Source organism: Bubalus bubalis, chromosome 1, assembly GCF_019923935.1.
Source record: "Bubalus bubalis isolate 160015118507 breed Murrah chromosome 1, NDDB_SH_1, whole genome shotgun sequence".
In the NCBI taxonomy this organism is placed as follows: domain Eukaryota; kingdom Metazoa; phylum Chordata; class Mammalia; order Artiodactyla; family Bovidae; genus Bubalus; species Bubalus bubalis.
Window position 1 is genome coordinate 139694507 of NC_059157.1, and position 27955 is coordinate 139722461.

The following is a 27955-nucleotide window of genomic DNA, read 5'->3' on the forward strand; positions in this document are numbered from 1 at the left end:
CTAATTGCTGGATTGTGACAGTGCTGTATGAGGACAGAGAGAGAAAAGACGCAGTCTCTGAAGGAGAAAGGGAGGTAGAGAAGGCAATCTTGAATTTTAAATTTCATAAGGACTGGTTGGGTTCTTTGCTCTGTATGATGGGTACTTTGGGTTAACAGACTATTACATTGATGACATGCATTATTTGCCTCTGTTGCACTGATTAAAGGGTCTCTCCAAAGCTATTGCTGGAATGACGGTGAAACCACTATTGCTAACTGTATGTGCAAGTCTTAGTGGCATCTCTTCTTTCCCCCTCAAGTAATTCCAAGGTGAGGAAGAGAGGAGGTCCAATGTGGTCTTTAGCTTCTGTATATTTCTCACAAGAGGTGCAGAGTGATGATTTGGGCAGGTATCAGTAGCTAAAGGCAGTAGCTAGACAAGGAGTCGTACAAAGAAAGATAGGGCCTAGAAGAACAATGGTTTGTTGTGGCGAGCATGCTCAGCCACGACTGATTCTTTGCAACCCTATGGACTGTAGCCCACCAGGCTCCTCTGTCCATGAGATTCTTCAGGCTAAAATACTGGAATGGGTTGCCATGCCCTCCTTCAGAGGTCTTCCCAACCCAAGAATCTAATCTATGTCTCCTGTATTTTGGTGGATTCTTTACCTGCTGAGCCATCAGGGAAGCCCAGAAGCCTGAGGGCATGTGAGGAAAGAGTCCTCTTCCAAAGTCTGGTGCAGGCTGGCACAGCTGCTGATTACATGGCTAGTGCAACTTGAGACAGTTCTGTTAGTTTGAGCAGGACCTGATGGAGTCACTTATATGACCTAGGTAGTGCTACAATATACCTGACTTTAGTCATTTATACTTCAGGGTGAAAGTTGGGCTGTATTTTTCCTCTCTTCTGAAGACTATTTCAATTAAAACCTAAGCTCAAATTATGGAATTGAAGGCTGATTCTAATTAAAAGAATGGTGGAGGAGAAAACAGATGAAAGAGCAGTTTGGGAATAGAAGTCCTTGCCACCAAAAGTGGCAAGGTTCAGTGAGGTTGGTGACTCAATAACAGACAGTGTTTGAATATGGGTAGAAATAATATATGCCACTCGCAGGCCTGACCCATAAACTTCTGCCATATAGAATTCTCTCTCCCTTGCTACTGACTGAGTGGGTAGAACTGCAGAACTAAAGAAGCTACAAGGCAAAAGAAGCTTGGATCCCTGAATGACCATATGGAAGGCAACCCACTGAATACCTACACAAATTAAAAAAAAAAAAAATTCTTTCGTCTCAGATCACTGAGATTTGGAGGTTCTCTGTTAAATCAGGTGACTTAACTCTAACAGACTACCTTACAACATAACTAGTAGATGGTTTCCTACTCCATCTACAGTGTACACAATAAATTCATGTGAACTCAATGGAGAAAGGATAAACATCCCCCCATGTGCAGTCAAACTCACCCTCAGAAACATCTAGTTTGTGTACATTCCTTTCTACCTCCCACTCACTCATCCTTCCTTGAACAACTACAGGTGGATGTTCTCATACATATGTGTTTGTACCCACTCAAAGAAAGGGAACATTTCAGGAGAGACACAGATGCCCCACAGGAGACAGAACACAATTACACAGTTTGCATTCCAGCAGGAAAAACTGAGATCACAAGTAGGAGTTTTAGAAGTCATCTAAGTCAACAGTCAACAGATGAAGGTCATAAAAATCTGTACCTTGAAGATCTTGGATGAAAAGTCCACCTATCAAAGTTCTACAGTATAAGTAGGTATTATCATTAAAACTTGGAGACTAATACATTTAGCTCTCCCAGCAGAGGCTGGCAGACAAACCTCCTACTCAGAAACTCTGCCCAACTCCAGGTCACCTTCAGCAAGCATACACAGTATTGAGTTCATTACTCTGTGGTCATGTGACAATGCTGTGATCCCAGTAATAGCTGGCAGAGGTGATGGTGATAAGCAAGAAGAGTATTCGTGATAGAGATCCCCCAGGCAGTGTGTTCTTTCTAGCTAACCCCTAATTCACAGTCACCCTTATCAGGGATTTTCACATGAAAAATAAATTGCAAAGGGAAAAAACTGTAAAAAACTCATTTTGAAATTCATAGAGGTCTAAATAGTTTTAATATTTTATTAAATAGACCAACTAAATTAGTGATTTATTATGAGAAAAACTCACTTCACCCTCAGAGCTGTGCTTAGTTGCTCAGTTATGTCTGACTCTTGGCAATCCCATGGATTGTAGCCTGCCAGGCTCCCCTGTCCTTGGAATTCTCCAGGCAAGAATACTCGAGTAGGATGCCATGTCCTCCAGGGGATCTTCCCAGCTCAAAGATTGAACCCAGGTCTCCCACATTGCAGGCGGATTCTTTACTGACTGAGCCACCAAGGAAGCCTCTCTCAGTGGCAGTCACTAAGACCATATTTATATTGCCCTTATAACCTCTACAAGACTGATAAGGGAGGGTCAAAATTCAAATCTGCCTCATTGGACAACCAGGCTTATATATCCTCAGGAATTCACTGTGCATTCTTTGCTATGTGGGGAATGTGGTAAGACCTACCAAAATCTTAAAGCTATATTATAATAGAGTTATATTGTACTACATCTCATGGAGGAAAAAAATTACTGAATTTTAGCAGTGTAGCTATCCATTTTTCTTATTTAAGGAAAAATCTAATTTGATTGATGCAGAGTAGTCAGCATATATAAAACAAATAATAATTCACTAACCCTAGATTTATTATGTTTTCATTTATAAAGATTTTGCTTGAGATTTTTATTCATATATTCCAATGAAATAATGCAATTCTTTATAGTTCTTATTCTTGCATGGTTATATTTTAATAATAATAAAGTAATACAATAAGCATATCCTGTCTCCACTTGATGAAAATATCAAGATTTATTTGCTAAATAAATAAATATTCAGTAATGGATCTGTGCTTAGTAATGTTTAATAGAAAAGTTTTCTGGATCAGATATCAATTACTTTAACACTTAGGTGGATAGAGTCATATTTTGTCTTTCCAATGTAATTTAGTTCCCAAGAGTAAATATGTATGTTCAGAGGAATAATATATTGTTTTAAAATAGACCTTTAAAAATTGCTTTTCACTGAAATTTATAACCTTGTTCTTGTTCAGTCATCATTTACCAGTAAGGATAATAGTCTTATGCTCTCTAAAATGTGAAGTTAAAATTCCTTATTTTATTCTTTCTTCTTCTATAATTTTAGCATGATCAAGAACTTCCAAAATTAAACTATTTTCCTCCTCTTTCTAACTCACTTTATCAAATGGAAAAGTTTATAGAACTAAAGAGTCTACATCTCCAATATTATTATGAAAGTGTTACAGCTAGGTTGGTTATAAAGATAAATAATCTCATGTTTGTACCACAAGAATTCTTTGTAGAAATAGAGAATCATTCCCAAAGTAAAGAAATTCCTCATATACAGGGCTAAAGTCTCTGTTCTTAAAATATTAAACTGTTGGTCTTCCCAATGGGAAGAGTGGTGTTCCAGCACTATTCTATCTAATGAGAGTAAACACTTCTCAGTGAGCACCCACTTAGCCTTCACAGTAGCAGGTTACAACATTGTTCACCTCTGGTCTCCATCATCTACTGTCTCTTGCCTTCTATGATTACATTTCTCCTGGACCTCTCTGAAAGTGTAATGCATCCTGCTTAATGTGTTTTCTTATGGGACCTGACTGAAGACAAACAATGTTTCATTTCAAGAAATACCAGTCAGTAATTCAAAAATAAATGGAAGTAATGTAAGTTTTTACTCTAGCCTCTTAAGAAAAACCAATGTGCTGGGGCAAGGTGCTGTGGTTGGAATGAGATACATGGCAGAAAGCAGATGTGAGAGGTATTTTATCCATCATGCTCAGAGAAAACTTGTAATGTACACATGCACACACTTACATGGCAGCTTCCCGCCAAGTCTCTTTTCCCACTCTAAGCTCTCCAAATACACTCCCCAAGTTCATTCCTTCATGAACAGAGTAATCCCTTTCTCATATCAATCTTGGCAGCCTTAACAGTTTCTCAGGCTCTTATCCATCACCAGTTACCTCAGTCTACATTAAAAAAAAAACAAGCTCCATAATAATTTCAAAATAAACTGAGCTCATTTCAGTAGGTAAAGGAGCAGTGAGGTAAATATTCATGTTAAGATTTTATTTTTCCTGAAACACTTACTTATGTTGTCTAATCTAGCCACTCTGTAATATCATAGTTAATCATTAGGCACTGCTATCTAATGAATCATGCATCTGAGCATTAAAATCCCTAAAGACTGAACTCTCAATTATGTAAAACAATGTCTCTGTGTTCTTAATTTTAAACTCTACAAATCGGTTGTGTGCAGAATTGGAAATTTCTATTTTGCAGTATTATCCTTTTTTTTTTCTTCAGTTTTACATATTTGGCATTCAGGTCCTATTTACTTATGCTTTAATACTTGGCTCAGTTACCTTACGCCTTTTAGGCAGGAGCTTTTCTTGATGATCTTGTGATCCAGAGATAATCACTGCTTTTCACACTTAAAATAGAGCCCCATCCAAGTTATTTGTTATTCTTTTTTTTTTTTTAATTTACTTTTTGGCCATGCCACATTGGCATGTGGGGTCTTAGTTACTGGACAAGGGATTGAACCCAGGCCCTCTACATTAGAAGCGCAATTTTTTAACCACTGGACCACCAGGAAAGTCCCCTCAGCCAAGTTATTCATCTTTTCTCATTTATTATTTAAATCATTTTTATTGTGAAATATCACAGACATTTAAATTTACACAAAACAAATGCTCAGCTAAACTAATTATTATGGAATAAATAAAGTAAAAAAAAAAAAAACATTGCTAGCTCTCCAGGTATCCTCTACTGGCCTCTGAAAAATCCCCAACCATTCCCTACCTCCTACCAACATAAACACTGTCCTCACCTGGAAGTCACTGTGCTCCATAATCTAAGGAGTCATGTATTCATATATTCTGAAAAATTCATATATTCTTAAAAACTGTCAACATTAAAAAAAATACTAATCCTTACTCCTTGCTATTCTTTCATTGAAGAATTTTAGCTGGACATTTGTTACCTCTATTCATCCAATTTTCCGTTATCACTGAAGCCGTTCCTTGTATTTTCTATTTCTTTGTCTCTCTATGCCATCCATTTTGAATCTGAATGAGTGTTAGTCATTCAGTCATGTCCCATTTTTTGGAACCCCATGGACTGTAAATGTTAATCCAATTCAGAACTCTCTTTTAATTTCATTTTAGCTGTAACAGGTAATGATAATCAAGACTGTACATTTTGCTTTTCTTTTGCTAGTTTGTATTCCTTAATGCATTCAGTGAATCAGCTCCCCAGGCATTGGGTTCATCGCTACAATGGGTAACTCTTATCTTTAGTAACTGATCACAGCACAGCTGCAGTCGCACACCACCAGTGGCCACCCAGGAATCAAAGACTTCTCACCCTCCACTCTTTTATCCTTTTTCTTCCCAAACCACATGTTTCCATGAGCCAAAACCATTTTAGCAAATCTCACTTCTGACCCCAAATATAGGATTGCTTTTTCCTCACAACACTTTTGACACCAAATATGTGGGTGTTTTCTGTACCACTGCTCTAACTCTCAGCCACCAACTGGGCTTTTAATAATTCAACTTTGGTACTAACTATCCAGAGTTAGTACAGACCTCACAGATTAAGGGATCTATCCTACAACACTGCCCCCCCCCCAGCTTCAGATGCCAGGGTTCCCACCACCCCCAATTTAGGTCTTATAATTTTCCAGGATGACTCATAGTACTCAGGAAGTGCTTTACTTACTATTACTAGTTTATCATAAAGGATACAACTCAAAAACAGCCAAACTGAAGAGATATTGGGTTTTCCAAAAAGTTCATCTGGGTTTTTTTGGTAACATCGTATGGAAAAACATAGGGCAAAGTAAGGTATGTAGAGGTGTGTATGTGTGTGTGTTCAGGGAGCTCCCAAGCTCTCTCTGGATGCACCACTCTCCCAGTACCTCACTGAACTGCACTAACCCAGAAGCTCTCTGAACCCCATCATCTGGGGGGTTTATGGAGGTTTCATCATGATTGGTTTAATCATTGGCCACTGGTGATTAACTCAATCTCCAGCCTGTCTCCCCAGAGCATGAAGAATGAGGCTGAAAGTTCCATGTTTCCAATCAAGGCTTGGTCTTTCTTGAGACTAGCCCCCATCCTGGCATATGCTCTCTGGAGTCTGCCAAGAGTCACCTCATTAGAACAAAAGACACTCCTATTATCCGTTACCACTCAGGAAATTCCAAGCATCATAGAAGCTCTATGCCAGAAACTGGGGACAAAGACCAACTATTTTTCTATGATACCCCACCATCTCTCACTGACTGTAGATAGTAACATGCATATGTTATTTACTCTTGGGTGCAATCCACTATTCAGTGTGGCTTTACATATGAGAATCCAGTAGAGTTTGGGTTGACTTTGTTTCCTCCCAGGGATTTCTTTTGATTTTTCCAAACACTAGAGAGTCCTACCAATGAGAGAGCCTTTGAGATTTCCTGGGTATCTAGGTATAGTATAAATTCAAACCTTATCCCATGTCTAGAGTTAAAATTTTCAAAGAAGGGGAAAAATAATCCTACTCCAGGCCCCAGAAATTCAGGGCGTTATAGCGACAATATGTTATTTCACTAACTGTGAATCTAACAAATATTGAAGGAAATAATATCTTTCCTGTTTGTCTCAAATCTACTTTGTTAGGGATGGAATTAAGGAACTTCCCCAGAATAAATACAATACAGCTGATTAAACATAAAACTTCAGAAACAATAAGAATTTCAAGTGAAATAAAAATAAACTACATATAAAAATCTTATGTAGTTATTAATGTTTTCACATTTTACAAATGGGTTATGAGAGGAAACATACAAAGATTGGTTTGGAGAAGTAGCCCAGCAGCCTAAAGGGAAAATTAGGAATGAAAACCAATTTTTTTCACTTGCATCTACAGCTCTGACATTATAACGAAGGTCAAAAGGAAAATACAATTTTTTACACAAAGATTCGTTATACATACAGCTTTCTCACACATTAAATGCAAAAATCAAAATACACTATGCTTTTAAAAGTGGAAACTTTTATTATTTATAGGGGGGCAATAATGATAAGTTAGCTGCAAAAGCTGCTGCCTTTTGCTATTTTCTTGCTGATGTGAATTTGTGGATAACTTCCAAGACAGAGGTATCGGTATTAAAAGAAGTACAAGATAAAGCTCAGAAAATGATTGGGAAAGAAGTAGTGACAAAGTGCTGGCATTATGAAGGGACTGGAGAAACTAAACTCTGAAACTGAGCACTAAAAGGAAGTCATATAAAACTGACATGGTCCCATCTCACAGTGAACAACTGGGACCTTTAGAAATGAGATTTTGCTCTAACCCAAAATGTCAGAACATTTTGTTATGGACAAAGGGCAGAGAAATGACATAGACACTGGAAAATAGAGAGGAAATGAAACTTAGGGAAAGGTGATAAGAGAACCTTGGCAAATTTGCGTATTTCTAAAAAAGTTTTAAAGTCTCTATGACTTTTCTTTTTTCCAAATTGCTTTAAAAAGTTCATCCACAATCTGTTGACTGTGGCTATGTTGAGGTGTCCAACAGAAAATATTGATGATGGTGGTATCTGTGCTTTCTACTTTATGTCCAGAGAGCTCAAATTTTATTTTACAGATATGTAGCTTCATGAAAATAAGCAGTCCCTCCTACATAGAGATGAGTCAGCTGATCTATACTCAATAGTTCACATTTTTGCAGGTGCTTTTCTGGTGCTTCTGACAGTTTCACTTAGCCAGATTCTCCATATATCCAATCTTCTTAGTGACGAAGAGTCCACGTTTCCCAGAGAACAAGCTGCATCAAGAGCGCAACCTGAATAAGAAACTAATTCTTCCATCTCAGCAGAGCTGGTCTGTTCATTTGAGCACCAACTACCCTGAGTTATCTAATACAGATTATTTTACCTCACTTACCCTTTGTAAATTGACAAGAAACCACTTAATGTTTAGGGAAAATGAAAAAAATTGTGTGATATTCTTTTCTAAATTTCAGATAAGTTTGGTTCTGTCGCTCAGTCAGGTCCAGCTCTTTGCGACCCCATGGACTGCAGCACACCAGGCCTCCCTGTCCATCACCAACTCCCGGAGTTTACCCAAACTCATGTCCATTGAGTCAGTGATGCCATCCAAACATTTCATCCTCTGTCATCCCCTTCTCCTCCTGCCTTCAATCTTTCCCACCATCAGGGTCTTTTCCAATGAGTCACTTCTTTGCATCAGGTGGCCAAAGTACTGGAGCTTCAGCATCAGTCCTTCCAATGAATATTCAGGACTGATTTCCCTTAGGATGGACTGGTTTGATCTTCTTGCAGTCCAAGGGACTCTCAGGAGTCTTCTCCAACTCCACAGTTAAAAAGCATTAATTCTTCAGTGCTCTGCTTTCTTTATGGTCCACCTCTCACATCCATACATGACTACTGGAAAAATCACAGCTTTGACTAGATGGATCTTTGTTGGCAAAGTAACGTCTCTGCTTTTTAATATGCTGTCTATGTTTGTCATAGCTTTTCTTCCAAGGAGTAAGCGTCTTTTAATTTCATGGCTGCAGTCACAGTCCGAAGTGATTTTGGAGCCCAAGAAAAATGTTTGTCACTGTTTCCGTTGTTTCCCCAACTATTTGCCATGAAGTGATGGGACCAGATGCCATGATCTTCATTTTTTGAATATTGAGTTTTAAGCCAGCTTTTTAACTCTCCTCTTTGACTTTCATCAAAAGGCACTTTAGTTCCTCTTCACTTTCTGCCATAAGGGTGGTGTCATCTGCATATCTGAGGTTATTGATATTTCTCCCGGCAATCTTGATTCCAGCTTGTGTTTCATCCAGCTCAGCATTTCTCATGATGTACTCTGCATAGAAGTTAAATAAGCAGGGTGACAATACTTGATGTACTTCTTTCCTGATTTGGAACCAGTCTGTTGTTCCATGTCCAGTTCTAACTGTTGCTTCTTGACCTGCCTATAGATTTCTCAGGAGGCAGGACAGGTGGTCTGGTATTCCCAACTTGAAGAATTTTCCATATTTGTTGTGATCCACACAGTCAAAGGCTTTAGCATAGTCAATGAAGCAGAAATTGATGTTTTTCTGGAACTCTCTTGCTTTTTCCATGATCCAGCGGATGTTGGCAATTTGATCTCTGGTTCCTCTGCCTTTTCTGAATCCAGCTTGAATATCTGGAATTTCTCAGTTCACGTATTGTTGAAGCTTAGCTTGGAGAATTTTGAGCATTTTGTTGATGTATGAGATGAGTGCAACTGTGTAGCAGTTTGAACATTCTTTGGCATTGCCTTTCTTTGGGATTGGAATGAAAACTGACCTTTTCCAGTCCTGTGGCCACCACTGAGTGTTCCAATCTGCTGGCATATTGAGTGCAACACTTTAACAGCATCACCTTTAGGATTTGAAATAGCTCAGCTGGAATTCCATCACCTCCACTAGCTTTGTTCGTAGGGATGCTTCCTAAAGCCCAATTGACTTTGCATTCCAGGATGTCTGGCTCTAGGTGAGTGATTGCACCATTGTGACAGAGAAATAAATCCTATCTCAGAAGCTCTGAACATCTAATTAGCCTTGATTTTTTTGAAGTTCTATTCTTACTGGACCATTAAAAATACAGGATTAAGAAAAGTGTTTTGTTTTTTTTTTTTAGATTCAATTCAAGTATTGACTGAGCACCTACTAGGTGCTTGGAGCATGAAGATATCTTGACAATGTTATCTTCAAGAGGATTAAAACTTATTGGAGTGATGAGACATAACCCCATTAAACATGAGGAGATGCACTCTGGAATGAAGAGTCTAGGTGTTCTTTAAGAGTTTGGGAGGAGGTTCTGAAGTACTTGTGGCTCAGACGGTAAAGCGTCTGCCTGCAACGCGGGAGACCTAGGTTCGATCCCTGGGTTGGGAAGATCCCTTGGAGAAGGAAATGGCAACCCACTCCAGTACTCTTGCCTGGAAAATTCCATGGACAGAGGATCCTTGTAGGCTACAGTCCATGGGGTCGCAAAGAGTCAAACATGACTGAGTGACTTCACTCACTCACTCTGAAGTACTTAGGAAGCCCTTTATGGACTGTTGTTTTAGTTGCTAAGTTGTGTCTGACTCTTTTGCGGCCCCATGGACTGTAGTCCACCAGACTTCTCTGTCCACGGAATTTCCCAGGTGAGAATACTGGAGTGGGTTGCTAATTCCTTCTCCAGGGGATCTTCCCAACCCAGGGATCAAACCCACATCTCCTGCATTGGCAGGCAGGTTCTTTACCACTGAGCCACCAGGGAAGCCCCTTTATGGACTGCTGCTGCTGCTAAGTCGCTTCAGTCATGTCTGACTCTGTGCGACCCCAAAGACGGCAGCCCATCAGGCTCCCCCGTCCCTGGGATTCTCCAGGCAAAAACACTGGAGTGGGTTGCCATTTCCTTCTCCAATGCACGAAAGTGAAAAAATAAAGTGAAGTTGCTCAGTCGTGTCCAACTCCTAGCTACCCCATGGACTGCAGCCCACCAGGCCCCCATGTCCATGGGCTTTTCCAGGCAAGAATACTGGAGTGGGGTGCCATCGCCTTCTTCACTTTATGGACTAGGTGGGACTTAAATTAGGCACAGTCTGGAAGAATAGTGATTGATTGAATAAAAGAAATACTGAGAGAATAGGAAGTTGTTTCAAGTGTTAAAGCACAAAGAAAAATTCAAAGGCAGGATGACCACAGGCTGCTACAAATTAGTAAAATCAGCAGAGTTGATGAGAAAGATTTATATTGGAGAACACATAGGAATGAAGTATAGATTGTGAAACGCATGCACACAATTGAGAGCCTTGAATATGGGAAAGAAGCACTGAAATTCCTGAGGAAGGATGTGACAATGACAAAGGTGATACTGGTGATATTTCAGGAATGAATATTCACTGATTGGTGTTGTGGATATATGGGTGTGAAATGTTGCTGATGGTAGCAAGGCTTGCTGGGAAACGTTTTCTATAATCCGGGTGCTATGTGATCAGAAATTTAACCAGTGTGCTAGCACTGATAATGCAAAAGAAAGGGGTTAATATAAGTTGTATTACAGTGGGCAGATTTAATGAGATTTGGGGATTCCCTAAATGTCAGAGAACCAGAGGAAAGAAAAGTCAACAATGGCTTCAAAATTTTAAGCCAAAATAATTAGGTGAACAATGGCCATTCCAACAATATACTGGTGAAAAGAAGGTGAGACAGATGTTGTGGAGATTTCAAAAATCACTTTTAAGGCATATACTTGCTGTTTGTGAGGTAACGTTTGTAATGGTGAGCAAATGGCAGTGTCCCAGTTGCTGCTGCTGCTGCTGCGTGGCTTCAGTCGTGTCCGACTCTGTGTGACCCCATAGACAGCAGCCCACCAGGCTTCCCGTCCCTGGGATTCTCCAGGCAAGAACACTGGAGTGGGTTGTCATTTCCTTCTCCAATGCATGAAAGTGAAAAGTGAAAGTGAAGTCGCTCAGTCGTGTCCGACTCTAGCGACCCCATGGACTGCAGCCTACCAGGCTCCTCCGTCCATGGGATTTTCCAGGCAAGAGTACTGGAGTGGGGTGCCATTGCCTTCTCCAGTGTCCCAGTAGGCACTGGGAAATGTGATGCATGAAATTTTGTAGATGAGACTATGGCTTTGGATCCCCCAGTCTTTTGATTAGAAGTAGTAGCTAATGCCACAAGAATAGAGAAATTCCCCCAAGAGTATTTATATGAAGAAAATAACAGTAAGAGACAGCGTAGAAGAGAGAGGGAGGAAGGGGAAGTGGTAGGCATGTGGGTAGGAGAGAAAGGGAGACACAGACAGACAGAAAGGCAAAGAGAGGGACAGAGAGACAGAAACTGTCACTGAGTTTCAGGAAGGTGACTTCAAGGAGAAAGGAGGGAACATATAGAAGGTCAAAGAACAAGAATGACTTGAGTACCTGCCAGTCAGCTCCAGCCTCCTGAGGTACAATAAAAGGTTCTTGATAAAGGGCAAACATTACCCTCTTTTGCTGAAAGTTGGACATCTTTCACTTGGAGGCCAAAGAATTGAAAGATCATGTTTCTACAAGAAACTAAGTTTGTATCATCTATCTTTGGTATTTTTTAAAAAAAATCTGCTTTCTTAATGGTAAAAATTTGGAACCATGTCATACCTGCAAACTGATTTTTTAATAATAGTTTTGGTCCTAGTCATCCAAATTTCATCTGCAATTGTGATAAATTGTAAACGAATGCCTTAAGGGATTTATTTCTCCCAAGTTTTCTTCTGACAAGACAGGAGCAAAGAAGACATCTTTAATCAATTCAACTTTCCTACCAAAGGACAATATAGTCTGGTTAATTTTCATACCCATCAGAGGCTCAGGGCTTTTCGGACGTAGGTAGAGGTTTATGAGCATAAAACTAAGAACAATTAGCGCTCAAATTAATGTTACATGAGATTCAACATCTGGAAGTATGTTGTCATTTTGGGTCATAGACCACCTGCTAGGCTAAATGTTCACACAACTGCAATTTACTCTGCATACAAATGGAATAAAAATGATACTTTAAAAATAGTTTTTGATTTAGCAGTATGTTTATAGAGGCCTCTCACATTTCAAAACTTCAATTAGAATTGAACAATGGATTGAACAAGATGAAACATACATCACCAAAAGGAATAAAAAATACCTCTTTGAAAATATATTTTATAATAAATTAGCTATAGTGCTAATATTAATTTCTCTAGTTGATCTAACCACTGTCACTCTTTATCCATCAAATATTTAAGAACAAGAAGAGATCAACCTCTCATTCTTTATTCTATTTATGTAACAGATCCTGCAAACATTGGCTGTTTCTGGCAATAGAGACATATCAGAAAATGCCAAATCTCAAGATGCAGCCTGCTGCTGCTGCTGCTAAGTCACTTCAGTCGTGTCCGACTCTGTGCGACCCCATAGATGGCAGCCCACCAGGCTCCCCTACTCCTGGGATTCTCCAAGCAAGAACACTGGAGTGGGTTGCCATTTCCTTCTCCAATGCATGAAAGTGAAAAGTGAAAGTGAAGTTGCTCAGTCGTGTCTGACTCTTAGTGACCCCATGGACTGCAGCCTACCAGTCTCCTCTGTCCATGGGATTTTCCAGGCAAGAGTACTGGAGTAGGGTGCCATTGCCTTCTCCGATGCCACCTGCAACTCACCTCAAATACCAGCCCATGCACAGCACACCCTAAACACACTCATTCAGGGGTTCTCTGGAGTTACCCAGATAGCCAAGCCTCTCTCCAAAGGGTGGCCCCAGACTTCATCACAGTCTGACCAGAAGGCCCTGGGGCCTTTTAAGTGAGGAAGCAAAATCAGATAAAAGAGCAAACCGTCGCTAGGGAACACACACCCTCTCTTACCCTCCACCTCTAGAGTATGCTAGTTCCTGGAAATGCCAGCAATTTAGAAATGCCAGCTCTTAGAGAGTGCAAAAGAATAATAGCAATCCAAAGAAACAAGTTATGACCATTTATCAGAATAATGAGGAAATGGCAACCCACTCCAGTATTCTTGCCTGGAAGATTCCATGGACAGAGGAGCCTGGCAGGCTACAGTCCATGAAGTTGCAAAGAGTCGAACATGACTGAGCACACAGCTCAAAATAGTATCCATTTTTATTTTTACTTAGCTGCCTTTTCACATGATTGGGTGATTGGCAGTTTCAGTAAAACAGGTAAACTCTTGGTTGGGTGTGTCTGTGACTATCTGCAGAAGATTTCAAAGGCAAAGAAATTTTATGCAAATGCAGAAATCACATTTTACCTCGTTTACAGAAATGAGCCATCGTTTTAAAAAGAGTTTGGAATTCAAACACCAACTAAAGCATCATCTCATATTGCAATCTGCATTTGAAGTGCCTAAAAAGTTATGAACCCTTGAGCCTTTGTTGTACTTTTCTAGATAGAGTAAGGAAGTGTCCAATCTAGAATTGGGTCTGGTAAAGCCATCTACATATTGGCATTGCCCTGCTTCTGTAACTCGCTTCCCATTGATTGTCAAAGTGATGATAATTATCAGTGGGTCGTTTTGAGAGTTAAGCCCTGTGCTCTGACGTCCAGCTGCCTGACTCTCAATTCCTGTCCCTCCATTTGCTGTATGGTCTTGGGTAAGTTTGTAACTTCCTGAAGCTCCAGTTTGGTCATTTGTAGGGTAGGCATAATATGTCCTGCTCTATGTGGTTACAGAGTGAGAAGGATAATCCGGGTATTGTGTAGGACACAGAAGAAGGGTCATGTTATTGTCAGTCTTCAATATTACTGAGTGGTTATCAGATCCTGAGTCACCAAAGACTAAATAGTGTTTAATGTATTTTTCTTCTGTACTTGTGTTCACAAGATATTTTGTAATATTTTCTCTTAATTATCAGCCTACATGTTAACTCTATTTGACAGCCATATGCTATGTACTTAACCAAAATGTGCCACGTAGCTTACGGCAGTGTTTTCCAAACTGTGCTTTAAAAAACGACCTCTGGTGGTGGGGAAGGGGAGGTTTCAAGATGGCTACGGTGTGAGGGATATAAAATGGGGCACAGCAATGAGGGGCAGTGGTCACTGATTCAGGCTTCTAATGGAAAACCTCTGCCTTTACTGACTTTAAATAGTGGGCTTCTCAGTTAAATTTTAGCTTGAATAAAGTGTTTTGCGGCTCAAAAGGCGGGTGGAGGAGTCAGAAAATGCAGATAAAAACACTAATGGTTTACTGTGTCTATTATTTTTAAAAGAAATACTACAGATAGCAAAGACTATATTTGAACTGTTGCCATTTGAGTTCTGATTCTAGATTTAAAATTTTCATCTAAATCATAATTCAAGGATATTTGAAATTTCATCTTTTTCCCTCCCTGGCAGTGTTAAGTAGGGAGGGCTCATTAAACTCTGTTCATTATCCGTCATTTGAGAAGTCTATTGTATAAAGCATTATTACTCAGAATGGAGATGAATGAGGTAAATCTGGCCTCCAAGACCCCATGGCTAACATTTGTCCCTGTCCCAAAGCCAAGCAAGCCAAAAGCGGAGTGCAGTGGTCAGGCCCATGGTCTCCACAGTCAGACTGCCCAGTATGAATCTTGCTTTGTCCACTTACAGGCTGTGTTTCCAGACAATTCACTTCCTATCTGTGTACCTCAACCTCCTGTTTGTAACATGAGGATAACAGTACCAATGTTGTAAAGTTATCTTGAGGATTTAGAGAATACACACAAAACAAGGGCTTCTCAGGTGGCATGTGGTAAGGAATCTGCCTGCCAATGCAGGAGACACAAGAGACATGGGTTCAATCCCTCGGTCAGGAGCGTGCCCTAGAGCAGGAAATGGTAACCCGTTTTAGTATTCTTGCCTAGGAAATCCCATGGAGAGAGGAGCCTGGTGGGCTACTGCCCACTGGGTCTCAAAGAGACATGACTGAACATGCACACACAAAACAAACATTACCAAGGAGGAAAGGGAAGGAGGGGAGGGATAAATTGGAGTATGGCATTAACAGATACAAACTATTACATATAAAATAGATAGGCAACAAGGATTTACTGTACAGCACAAGAAACTATTTTCAATATCTTTTAATAACCTATGATGGAAAAGAATCTGAAAAAATATGTATACATATATATAATTGAATCACTTTTCTATACACCTGAAACTAACACAATATTAATAGAATGAACACAAAATATTTAGAATAAGGGAAGGTAGAAAATAATTACTAAGTAAATATTAGTTTTTGTGGTCATTAAGAACAGAGTTTGTTTTAGAACCATTTTCTTGACACTTGAATTATTTCTAAGTCTAATTACAAAAGTAATTACAAAAATTAATTCTAATTACAAAAATTAAGTCTAATTACAAAAGTCAGTACATTTATCATTTTAAATTTCCTTCAGCTATAGGAGGAATAGCAACTAAATTAATTAGCTTTATATTTTAATTCTTGGTAATTTTTCTCTTTCCTTTCATATGTTATTTTCTTAAACTGTGAACAGAAAAACCAAATTCTCTTGAAAAGTGTCACACAGAAAAATATCAAGCCTGCAAGCCTGTGGTCCTGAGTTTTGTGTTATGTTGAATATGGCAAATGAGGAAAAAGTAACCTAGCTGTATTTTATTGTTATCCCTTCTGTTTGCTTATATTTTAAGAAAAATATGAATAATAAAGTATGATTTTGACATATTATCTATTTGACCTTTTGATGCACATACTTTTGCTTTGTATCTTTAATTTTTGTATTTATCCCTTTTTCCAAGTATAATTCTTGGAATCTAGGGGGGAAAATACCTTGAAAACAATAAAATGATAAATTTTTTTTGTTCTCTTTTTTTAGACTTTCAAGGACTCCACGTGTTGCCTCAGACAGTTGACTGGTCATCTTTTCCTCCTCAACAGTATCTCTTGACTCTTGGGTTCAAAAACAAAGAAGATGGAAAGTTTTTGGAAAAAGTGTCAAGTAGGAAGTTACCAACATTTACAGGTAACTCACCTGGACTTCTTATCTTTCAATACTGTTTTAAGGCACAATTAATTATTCATTAATGAATAATGTGCATGATTCACTAAGCTTTATTCATTTCAAGCCTAGCATATAGTAGGGCCTGAGCACCAAAAAGTTTCTTGGGTATTTCTTAACTCCTTCCAGTCTTCTTTGTGGGTTAGTCAACAATACCTGGAATTCTGGTTCCCCAAGAGCACCCACCTCCCTCACGCCAACCATCTCACCCCAATCACACTATCACCAATGTCTAATCATGGGCACTTACAGAATACAAGCAAATACAAGCTTCTGTCACCACCAATTAGCAAACATAGAAGAAAATTATGCAACAAAACTACTGTATGAAATCAAAAGTATAGACAATGACCCCGTTAAATCACTTGGATTATCTGCCATTGTATTAATATCTGTTCCACTCTTTTCTTATGTAATTAACCAAGACCTCAGCTCTCCTAAAGAGTATTCTAGTTAAGTGGTGCTCAGTAATTCTAATTGAAAACTTTCAAAAATCAAGAAAATATTCATGTAGAGTTGAAGTCTCAGACTTGCGGGCTGAATTCATGAGCAGGCTGAATTTATCCCTTCAACTCTACTCACATAATTAAGGATTTGTGTTTTGTCTGGCACTCCATCCTCCGAGGCTTATCTCAACTTCAAGCTACATTCAAAGTCAATGGGATTTGCACACTTGAATAATACCTGGGAGAAATAAGACAAGAATCAGACACATTTATGACAACGTTTTTTTCACAACTCAGGAAAAGCATACTCTGCAGAGAGAGGTAAATTGTTATAGGCTGTCCCTTAGATCTCAATCAGGAAACACAGCAAAAGGAATAAATGATAGTCTCCAAAGGGCAATGTCTCCTCTGCCTTTCTTCTCATAGATCTTTCATTGTGATACTTGTGGTCTTTGAGATGGGGCTCATTCCTGTACTAAAGATTTCATATCTATTAATATTGATGTGTCTGTTTTCAGCTTGCTAAGAAAAGCATTTTGAAATGGATGTCTAGCAAAAAATAGTATAAAAGTTTATTGTTACAATTTTTAGAACATAAAACTCCCTTCAGTCTGCTGACCAGAGAAGACACAGTGAGACACACAGAGACAATGGGGAAGCGAATCTTGCCAATATTGGACTTTATTAGAGGCACCCAACTGAATGTAGGTATATGAGTCTTTTATATTTGTTCAGCATACAAATATCAAACAATTCTAGAACTATACAAAGTTTACATGTAAATATTGCAAATACTAGAACATTTTAGAAACTTCCACAGTGAATCTCATTTGCAAAACCAACCAAAGTTTAGCTAATGATTTTAATCCTTTTATATTTCAAAACATTAATTATAATGTTATACTTTGCAGTTGCCAGCATTTATTAGGCTAGTGTCTTTTTAAAGGGCCTTTTTTTGTGTGGTGTCTTGATATCTAATTGAAGGTTGCACTGACTTTCTTGCTTCAAATGAGTAACAAAATTTTAGTAAACATGATGCTTTCTCTATTTCATATATTGGGCAATTGCATATAACCATTTTTTTTTCTTTCATTTTTTTATTTTTTTTTTAATTTTATTTTATTTTTAAACTTTACAATATTGTATTGGTTTTGCCAAATATCTAAATGAATCCACCACAGGTATACACGTGTTCCCCATCCTGAACCCTCCTCCCTCCTCCCTCCCCATACCATCCCTCTGGGTTGTCCCAGTGCACCAGCCCCAAGCATCCAGTATCGTGCATCGAACCTGGACTGGCAACTCGTTTCATATATGATATTATACGTATTTCAATGCCATTCTCCCAAATCATCCCACCCTCTCCCTCTCCCACAGAGTCCAAAAGACTGTTCTATACATCAGTGTCTCTTCTGCTGTCTCGTATACAGGGTTATTGTTACCATCTTTCTAAATTTCATATATATGCGTTAGTATACTGTATTGGTGTTTTTCTTTCTGGCTTACTTCACTCCGTATAATAGGCTCCAGTTTCATCCACCTCATCAGAACTGATTCAAATGTATTACCTACATGAGAATTCAAAATTTTGAAAGCTAGTTCTTCCACATCACATTGATACTCAGTCAGTCAGTTCAGTTGCTCAGTCATGTCCGACTCTTTGTGACCCCATGGACTGTAGCATGCCAGGTCTCCCTGTCCATCACAACTCCCAGAGTCCACCCATCCAGCCATCTCATCCTCTGTTGTCCCCTTCTCCTCCTGCCCTCAATCTTTCCCAGCATCAGGGTCTTTTCAAATGAGTCAGCTCTCCACATCAGGTGGCCAAAGTATTGGCATTTCAGCTTCAACATCAGTCCCTCCAACGAATACCGAGGACTGATCTCCTTTAGGATGGACTGGTTGGATCTCCTTGCAGTCCAAGGGACTCTCAAGAGTCTTCTCCAACACCACAGTTCAAAAGCATCAATTCTTCAGTGCTCAGCTTTCTTCATAGTCCAACTCTCACATCCATACATGACCACTGGAAAAACCATAGCCTTGCTAGACAGACCTTTGTTGGCAAAGTAATGTCTCTGCTTTTCAATATGCTGTCTAGGTTGGTCATAACTTTCCTTCCAAGGAGCAAGCGTCTTTTAATTTCATGGCTGCAATCATCATCTGCAGTGATTTTGGAGCCCAGAAAAATAAAGTCAGCCACTGTTTCCACTGTTTCCCCAACTATTTCCCATGAAGTGATGGGACCAGATGCCAGGATCTTAGTTTTGAATGTTCAGCTTTAAGCCAACTCTTTCACTCTCCTCTTTCACTTTCATCAAGAGGCTCTTTAGATCTTCTTCACTTTCTGCCATAAGGGTGGTGTCATCTGCATATCTGAGGTTATTGCTATTTCTCCTGGCAATCTTGATTCCAGCTTGGGCTTCCTCCAGCCCAGCATTTCTCATGATGTACTCTGCATGTAAGTTAAATAAGCAGGGTGACAATATACAGCCTTGACGTACTCCTTTTCCTATTTGGAACCAGTCTGTTGTCCCATGTCCAGTTCTAACTGTTGCTTCCTGGCCTGCATATAGGTTTCTCAAGAGGCAGGTCAGGTGGTCTGGTATGCCCATCTCTTTCAGAATTTTCCACAGTTTATTGTGATCCACACAGTCAAAGGCTTTGGCATAGTCAATAAAGCAGAAATAGATGTTTTTCTGGAACTCTCTTGCTTTTTCGATGATCCAGCAGATGTTGGCAATTTGATCTCTGGCCTTTTCTAAAACCAGCTTGAACATCTGGAAGTTCACGGTTCACATATTGTTAAAGCGTAGCTTGGAGACTTTTGAGCATGACTTTACTAGCGTGTGAGATGAGTGCAATTGTGTGATAGTTTGAGCATTCTTTGGCATTGCCTTTCTTTGGGATTGGAATGAAAACTGACCTTTTCCAGTCCTGTGGCCACTGCTGAGTTTTCCAAATTTGCTGACATACTGAGTGCAGCACTTCCTCAGCATCATCTTTTAGGATTTGAAATAGCTCAACTGGAATTCCATCACCTCCACTAGCTTTGTAGTGATGCTTCCTAAAGCCCACCTGACTACATTCCAGGATGTCCAGATCTAGGTGAGTGTGAGTGATCACATCTTCATGATCATCTGGGTCGTGAAGATCTTTTTTGAACAGTTCTTCTGTGTATTCTTGCCACCTCTTCTTAATATCTTCTTCTATTAGGGCCATACCATCTCTGTCCTTTATTGAGCCCATCTTTGCATGAAATGTTCCCTTGGTATCTCTAGTTTTCTTGTAGAGATTTCTAGTAAATTGGATGCTAATCTAAACATTGGAACTTGATCTTTATTTACCCTTAAGGTAAATTATCTAATCCATCTTTCCAACCAAGGGAAAATATGCCCTTTCTACTTTTCAGTCTTTAAAAAAAAAGCCCAAAATAAGACCTGAATTAATCTGTGCTAATTTACAAAATTTAAGCCCCTTTATTGAAAGTACATAAAGGGAACTTCTCATTAACAGGCTATAAAGGTTGCAGATTTCCCCTCTTAAAATATTTTTCAAAAGATCTTTAAGCTGGAAATTTTAAAGATTTCACCATTTGTGGCTTTTGTATTCCATCATTGATTTGATGTTCTTACCTTACAAGGGGAACCAAGGGGGTCATCACCAACAGCTACTTAACATCTGTTCAGCAGTTTATCTGCCTAGTAACATTATTCAGCATTTTAGAAAAGCTATAAAACCCCTCATCTATTTGCATGATCTGTAATTAATTCTATGCGTTACAAATCCAAAAGCACACTTTCACTGATTTTCCTACCATGTAACTTCCCCTTCCTCTCAACTGTGTTCCACTCAATTATCTCCCCTATACTTCTATTAATAAAAATTTATCTCTGTCTTAGTCATCTTGGGCTGTCACACAGAATACCATAGATCAGATGACCCGAACAATAGAAGTTTATTTTCTCACAGTTCTAGAGGCTAGAAGTCTGGGATCAGGTCAGGTTCTGACAAAGACCCTCTTCTTGGCTTGCAGTTAGCTGCTTTCTCTGCATCCTAACATGGCACAGAGCAAGCTCTGTGGTGTCTCTTCTTAAAAGAGCATTAATCCCATCATCAGGGCCCTACCTACTCTCATGATCTCGTGTGCACGCTCAGTTGCTCAGTTGTGTCCAACTCTTTGCAACCGCATTGACTGTAGTCTGCCAGGGTCCTCTGTCCATGGAATTTTCCAGGCAAGAATACTGGAGTGAGTTGCCATTTCCTTCTCCAAGGAATCTTCCTGTGTCTCCTGCCTCTCCCACATTGGCAGGCAAGTTCTTTACCATTGGCCACCTGGCAAGCCCTCATCTCATCTAACCCTAATTACCTCCCAAAGGCCCCATCTCCACATTGGCCTCTAGGGCTTCAACCTAGAAATTTTTGGTGGACACAAACATTTAGTTTATAGTAATCTCATTGACTCTACTGCAAATCTGGGGTCCTGTTCTCCAATTCACCCTCTACTGCAACCTCCTTCAGCCACACACACACATACACACAGCCTCACCACCCCATCTTAATTAGATGCACAAACACATATCATCATTGTCATTATTAGACCCTTGCAAGAAGTGGAAAGAAAGTGAAAGTGTTAGTCACTCAGCCATGTCCAACTCTTTGCAACCCCGTGGACTGTACCCTGCCAGGCTCCTCTGTTCATAGCATTCTCCAGGCAAGAATACTGGAGTGGGTAGCCATTCCTTTCTCCAGGCAGTTTTCCCAACCCAGGGCTTGAACCCAGGTCTCCTGCTTTGTAGGCAGATTTTTAGCATCTGAGCCACCAGGGAAGCCCAAAGAATTCTTGTGGAAGCCTTGCTGACAAGAACCATCACCACGTAGTATCATTTCACTTCATCTGCACATGGTTAACCTTGCAGCACCAGTGTGTGGGATATTGGGGAGGTGATCTGTCTGTGCCATGGTTCTTTGGGGAAATACCCAACATAACTTGCTACTTGTCAGGAACCTGCCACATCAAATCTGTTGCCAGTTCAGATCTCCCAATGTGTTGTGAATAAAGGTTAGGCCAATCTAGGCATCAGGCATTTCTTAAACACTTTTAACTCATTTTCCTCTCACGTTACAAGGGGATTTTGCCCACTTAGAAATGTGTACACACATGGATATTTATGTGTCTATAAAGGGATTTAAAAATCATAATGAATAAGATTTTTAGCATCTAATGAATAACTCAGTCTTATTTAGAATGAGTCAGTTGTTATTTAGTTGCTAAGTCATGTCCTACTCTTTGCAACCCCATGAACTGTAGCTAACTTGACTCCTCTGTCCATGGGATTTCCCAGCAAGAATACTGGAATGGGTTGCCATTTCCTGCTCCAGGGGATCTCTCTAACCCAGGGATCAAACCTCCTGAATATCCTGCACTGACTTGTGTATTCTTTACCGCTGAGCCACCAGGAAAGCCCCAGAATAAGTTGATAACACTTTGCTGCTTCAAGAGATTTCATCAACTTTCTTACTTTTGCGTCTATGGAAAATAATAGTTGTTGGAAAATTGTCTCTAAGAGCTTGAATGAAATTGAAGTGAATGAGTCCAGAGGTACCCAGGGACCAAAAGTATATCCAAATACTGGCCTCTAGGTTTCTTATTATATGTCCAACCACAGCTTCATAAAGCAGGACTGAATCAAACAAGCTGCAAAAGTAACCTAGGTTAAGGAAACAAGTAATGAGTTGCTGAGCAGAAATTATTCCTACATGATACAATTAACTATGACCCAGGAATCCCTCAGTAGTGTTTTTAGGATCCCCTGAGGTGTGTTTTTTCTTGTCAGATGTCAAATGCCATCTGTTTGAATGTTTAGACACTTCAGTGTCCTTGTTAGTTCTGACCCTACCTCGTGACACCTGTAGAAAAAGACTTTTGTCTAAGACCAGCTGTGTAACCCCTAGGATGTCACTTAACCTCTGAGCTTTTTTCTCATTTATAAAATAAGCTGATATATGCCAGGCTCACCTCACACAGTTGTTATGAGACCAAAAGTATACAATCTACATTGAATCACTTTGTAAAGTATTAAGAATTTTAAAAATTTTAATTATTTGTATTGGTTTTCATTTGCTTTGACAAAAGGGTTGTTTTGGAGATCCTTCTTTTTCTTTATAAAAGCCATGTACTTTGAAATTATGTATTCTTCTAAAATGAAGACTGTGCAAGTGTCCTGCAGATTTTAAATGACTTTCCTTAGATCACTGATGCACTTAAATCTCCTTAAAAAGGCAGGATTAAGGGTGTCATCTCCCATCATGCCCACAGTAGGACTTCCCAGAGAACATGAATTTTCACCTCTTGCCACAGGTGGCAGAAAGAGTTGGTGAAGGCAACAAAGACATTCCTGGTATAAGGTTTCTATGTCTCAGAAAATAATTCTTAAACTCTGACACAAGCTTCCTTCTGTTTATAGATTCCTTTGCTAAGTATATAGTTCAGTTCAGTCGCTCAGTCGTGTCCAACTCTTTGTGACCCCATGAATCACAGCATGCCAGGCCTCCCTGTCCATCGCCAACTCCTGGAGTTCACTCAGGCTCACGTCCATTGAGTCAGTGATGCCATCCAGCCATGCATGGCCAAATAAAAATGATTCTGGCATTTTAAGAGTTATTGTCTAAAAGATTCTTCCAGTTTCCTATCTGGTGGCTTTGAATCCCACTGAACATCAATCCCATTCAACCAGCTGCTCTGCTCTACCAGTATTTTTTCTTCTCTGGATCTTTGTCCTTATTATCTCACAAGCTACTGAATGCTACTATGCTTTTCCATTCATTAACTTTATTGGCTGCTGTCAGTTTAAAACCTTATGTACTGTGCTTCCTTGGGTAAATGTTAAAGAGTTAAAATAATAAAATCTCTCACCATGCATGAAGCTTCTTTCACAGGCTGACTTGCCAAAAAAATGACCTAACTAACCAGGTTTTAAATACCTCGTTAATTTCACTTTTTAATTTCTTCCAAGTGAAGCATAAAAGATGTTTACACATGCACATTGGAAATGAACAATAATATGTGTTTCCTACCCCCTTTTCTTTGCAATGAATGTTTCTATGTATTATGTCAAATAGAAATACATTCCTAATACTTGGGCTCTGCTTTTCAGCAGTATTAGATTAGCAGTGCCACTTATCTTCCAAACATTTATCCATACCTGCTATTAAATCTAGACAAGTTATCTGGAGGAAGCCTTCATCTGAACTTGCTATTTACCTAAACTTCACTGTAGCTAGGTGCAGTTTTAGCTTCAGTCTTGGCCACTTTATTATACCCTTGCCAGCAGCTAAGCAGTCTTTTGATCACTCCTAAAGTCTCACTGGGAGGGCTACTTTCCCTTTATATTTAGCCCTTGTGAGCTAATTCCTTCATTTTTCATTGTTTCCTTTATTTTCTTAAAGCAACAGCATTAAAGCATTCCTGCTGGCATCTATTCATTCTTATTTTTGTTTCATTTTATTGCTCAAAAGTCCCAAACTTGTTAGAGGTAAAATATTAACCTATCATTTCCTAATAACCAAAGTTGTAATTGGTCTGGGGTGGGCAAAGGGGAAGCGGGGAGAGGGCTATTAGCACTCAACTATATTCTTTCTGTAGCATCCTATTGATAAGGAGCACTTCCTGTTTTGTTATGTATCCAACAATCAAGCTAACAAAGCACCATTGCCTTCCACTATTTTTATTTTCCTTATGTTTTGGAAAATTACACCGATAGATTATGTTCCTAAGCAGGCCGTAGTTGTTTCTGTTCTTTGGAGTTGAGTCACTACACCACTTTCCTACAACCAGCCTTATTGTTTATTTTAAAGAAGGACAAAGAAAGCAATTTTTCTTCAGAAAGAAAACTGTGTCTCCTGCAACTCGCTTTCCTCTATTTGACAGTACCCCATTGTTTAGCTACATGTTTAAACTCAATGGGTAGGCTGGCTATTTCGTCAATTCAAAGAAAGGATCTCAAATCCACAATTTGCAATCATTTCTCCCATAGGTTTATAGGTTTTCAGATAAATGATTAATCGGAAATAGCAAATTAGTGGGGATTGACAGACATTAGTAAAATGGCTGAGATAGCTGTAAGGGAGAAATACAGCAAATACAAGGCAATGGTGCTCAACTTTGCTATATTACCAAGATTCTAAAAAAATGCCAAAGAGGTTGCTGTCAGTCAAGATGTGCATGACATTTCAGAAAGCACTGTCTTCCAAATTCAAGTTAAAATTTCGATGTTCTTTAGTAATGCTGGTTTCTAATAATTTTTCTCCTTAAAGGAAATTCTATTTTAAGAAGAAAAAGTCATGTCTGCCTTCTCTAATTTCTGGGCGGGGGGGTATCTGGCTTTGTGAGCATGCACAGATTAAAATAGTCCATGTGCAGATACTAAGCTTTACGGTTTGTTCTTCAATTTCTGTTTGAGGTTATCTGAATACTCAGGAGGGCACTTTGCTAAAATTCCTATTTCCAGGGCCACATATCACAAGATTGTGAACCCAAGACTTTTTTTTAACCCTTATATACCCCCTTATGTCAGACGTGAAAGTTAAAGTGTTAGTCACTCAATCGTGTCTGATACTTTGAGACCCCATGGACCGTAGCCTGCCAGGCTCCTCTATCCATGGATTCTCCAGGGAAGAATACTGGAGGAGCTTGCCATTCCTTTCTCCAGGGGATCTTCCCAACCCAGGAATTGAACCCAGGTCTCCTGCATTGCAGGCAGATTCCTTACCATCTGAGCCACCAAGGAAGCCTGTACTTCTTTCTAAATAAAAAATGTGAGAAGTTTATGATAAACTATGTCTCTATCAAGTAGTATAATTTGAATAAACTTCTTAGAGAAGGTAAAACATCCTCTTTTATGGATGGCAGTAGCAAACACAGAGGTGGGCTGCTTTAATTATGTGTGCCCAGTTTTAAGAAAGTCTCAAATACCAGTATATTCATGGGGGTTGGTGGTCCTTATAAGTGCACCATAGTCTATTTCAAGATGGATTGCAATTGCTGGAATGGTCCTGCTGCTGCTGCTGCTGCTAAGTCGCTTCAGTCGTGTCCAACTCTGTGCGACCCCATAGACGGCAGCCCAACGGGCTCCCCGGTTCCTGGGATTCTCCAGGCAAGAATACTGGAGTGGGTTGCCATTTCCTTCTCCAATGCATGAAAGTGAAAAGTGAAAGTGAAATCGCTCAGTCGTGTCCGACTCTTAGCGACCCCATGGACTGCAGCCTACCAGGCTCCTCCATCCATGGGATTTTCCAGGCAAGAGTACTGGAGTGGGGTGCCGTTGCCTTCTCCAGGAATGGTCCTAGGAGTCAGAATAAACACTACACTACCACAAGGAGAGAAGCCAGAGTCCATGGCCATCCAATAAGAACTAAAGATAAAATCAGAGCTGGAGATTTAATGTAAGTCACCAGGGTAGGACGAATTCCACTTGCATAATATTTTTCAGGATTCAACTTGTATAAGATATCATCCTTTGTATAAACCAAATAGTGGGCAACTATTAATTCTTATTATGCCTTCGTGACATAGACAAAGTCACCCCCTTTTAAATGGACACAGCTCTGTGGGATCCCACTGCGAGAGTAGAGTTCAAGTTCAATTTAATCCCTCTTTCTCCCCCTCATCCTGGCTTCCTTAGGCAGGGCCATCTGTAAACCCTTCTAAACAGTCCTGCAAAGTGTTCTCTTTTCTATACATTTGTCTATTTAAAGGAAGGGTACAGACAATCCTCTAAAATAACAGAAGAAAATATTTATTTGCACTAGATGCCATTAATTCAGAGGCACTAAATATATTACAATGAGCCCTGACGTTATTCCTCAGGGAGAGGCTATTTCTGTGTTTTTTTTCTAAACCATTTCCTTCTCTCCTGGGAGACTAGGGGAGTTTTCGTGCATGCTCAGGTGTGATGGAGAAGTTGCAATATGCCAGCCTTCTCAGCCAGCTGCAGAGAGTAAAGGAACAGTCCCAGGTGATCAATCAAGCAATGGCCGAGCTAGCAACCATTCCCTATCTACAGGACATCAGTCAACAGGAGGCGGAATTGGTAAGCATCTGTTTTTCTTTGTTCACAAGCCCTGAACCGACAGAAGAGTGATATGGTCTGAAAAAGAATGTAACAATAAATGGCAGACCACGGGCAAACTCTCCAACTCTCATGAAGCATTCTAATGAAGAAACTAGAAATTATAGAAAGGGGTGTGTGTGTGTTTCATTTGCTCACCCTGACTAGCTAGCTTCCCTTTATTTTATAGCAAGACTTTTGTAATGTATGAAAATATAGAAAAGGGGTGATTATTCATATACTGAGTCAGGCTTTTTTGTTTCAAGTAAAGTGAAATTTTAATAAATTGTTTTTCATTCCAAGACATGTTAATATATGATTCTCTTTGATGGAAAAGAGGGAAAAAAGTAATTGCTGGATAGAAAACTGACTCTACAAAACTGTCTTTAGAGTTTTCTTATTCACTTTGAGTGTCACATATATGTTTGCAGTACCAACCCACACACATGCGCGCACACACACACATACATTAAGAGAGTTGTCTTATTTGAGGGGAAAATGTAGTCAAATGGTGGGGTGTTTGGGGTTTTTTTCACTGAATTGACCGGTTAATTTAGAAAACACAAAGCCTGTCAAAAACTAGTTGGAATACCTAGGAATAACTACTCTACTACCTACAGTTTTATACAGAAGACAAAAGAGTTTTATACAGAAAAATGTAAGACACTGATGAAAGAAATCAAAAACAACATAAACAGATGGCGAGATATCCCATGTTCCTGAGTTGGAAGAATCAATATTGT

General features: G+C 39.5%; 1 protein-coding gene across 1 annotated transcript in view; it reads left to right on the top strand.

Moving 5' to 3' along the window:
• SPATA16 (spermatogenesis associated 16) overlaps positions 1-27955 on the top strand; it is a 245750-nt gene that overhangs the window by 183496 nt on the left and 34299 nt on the right. The window contains 3 exon segments of the mRNA XM_045166072.1: positions 16478-16624; positions 17698-17810; positions 27030-27194. Of these exon segments, the coding sequence (XP_045022007.1) occupies positions 16478-16624; positions 17698-17810; positions 27030-27194 (425 nt within the window).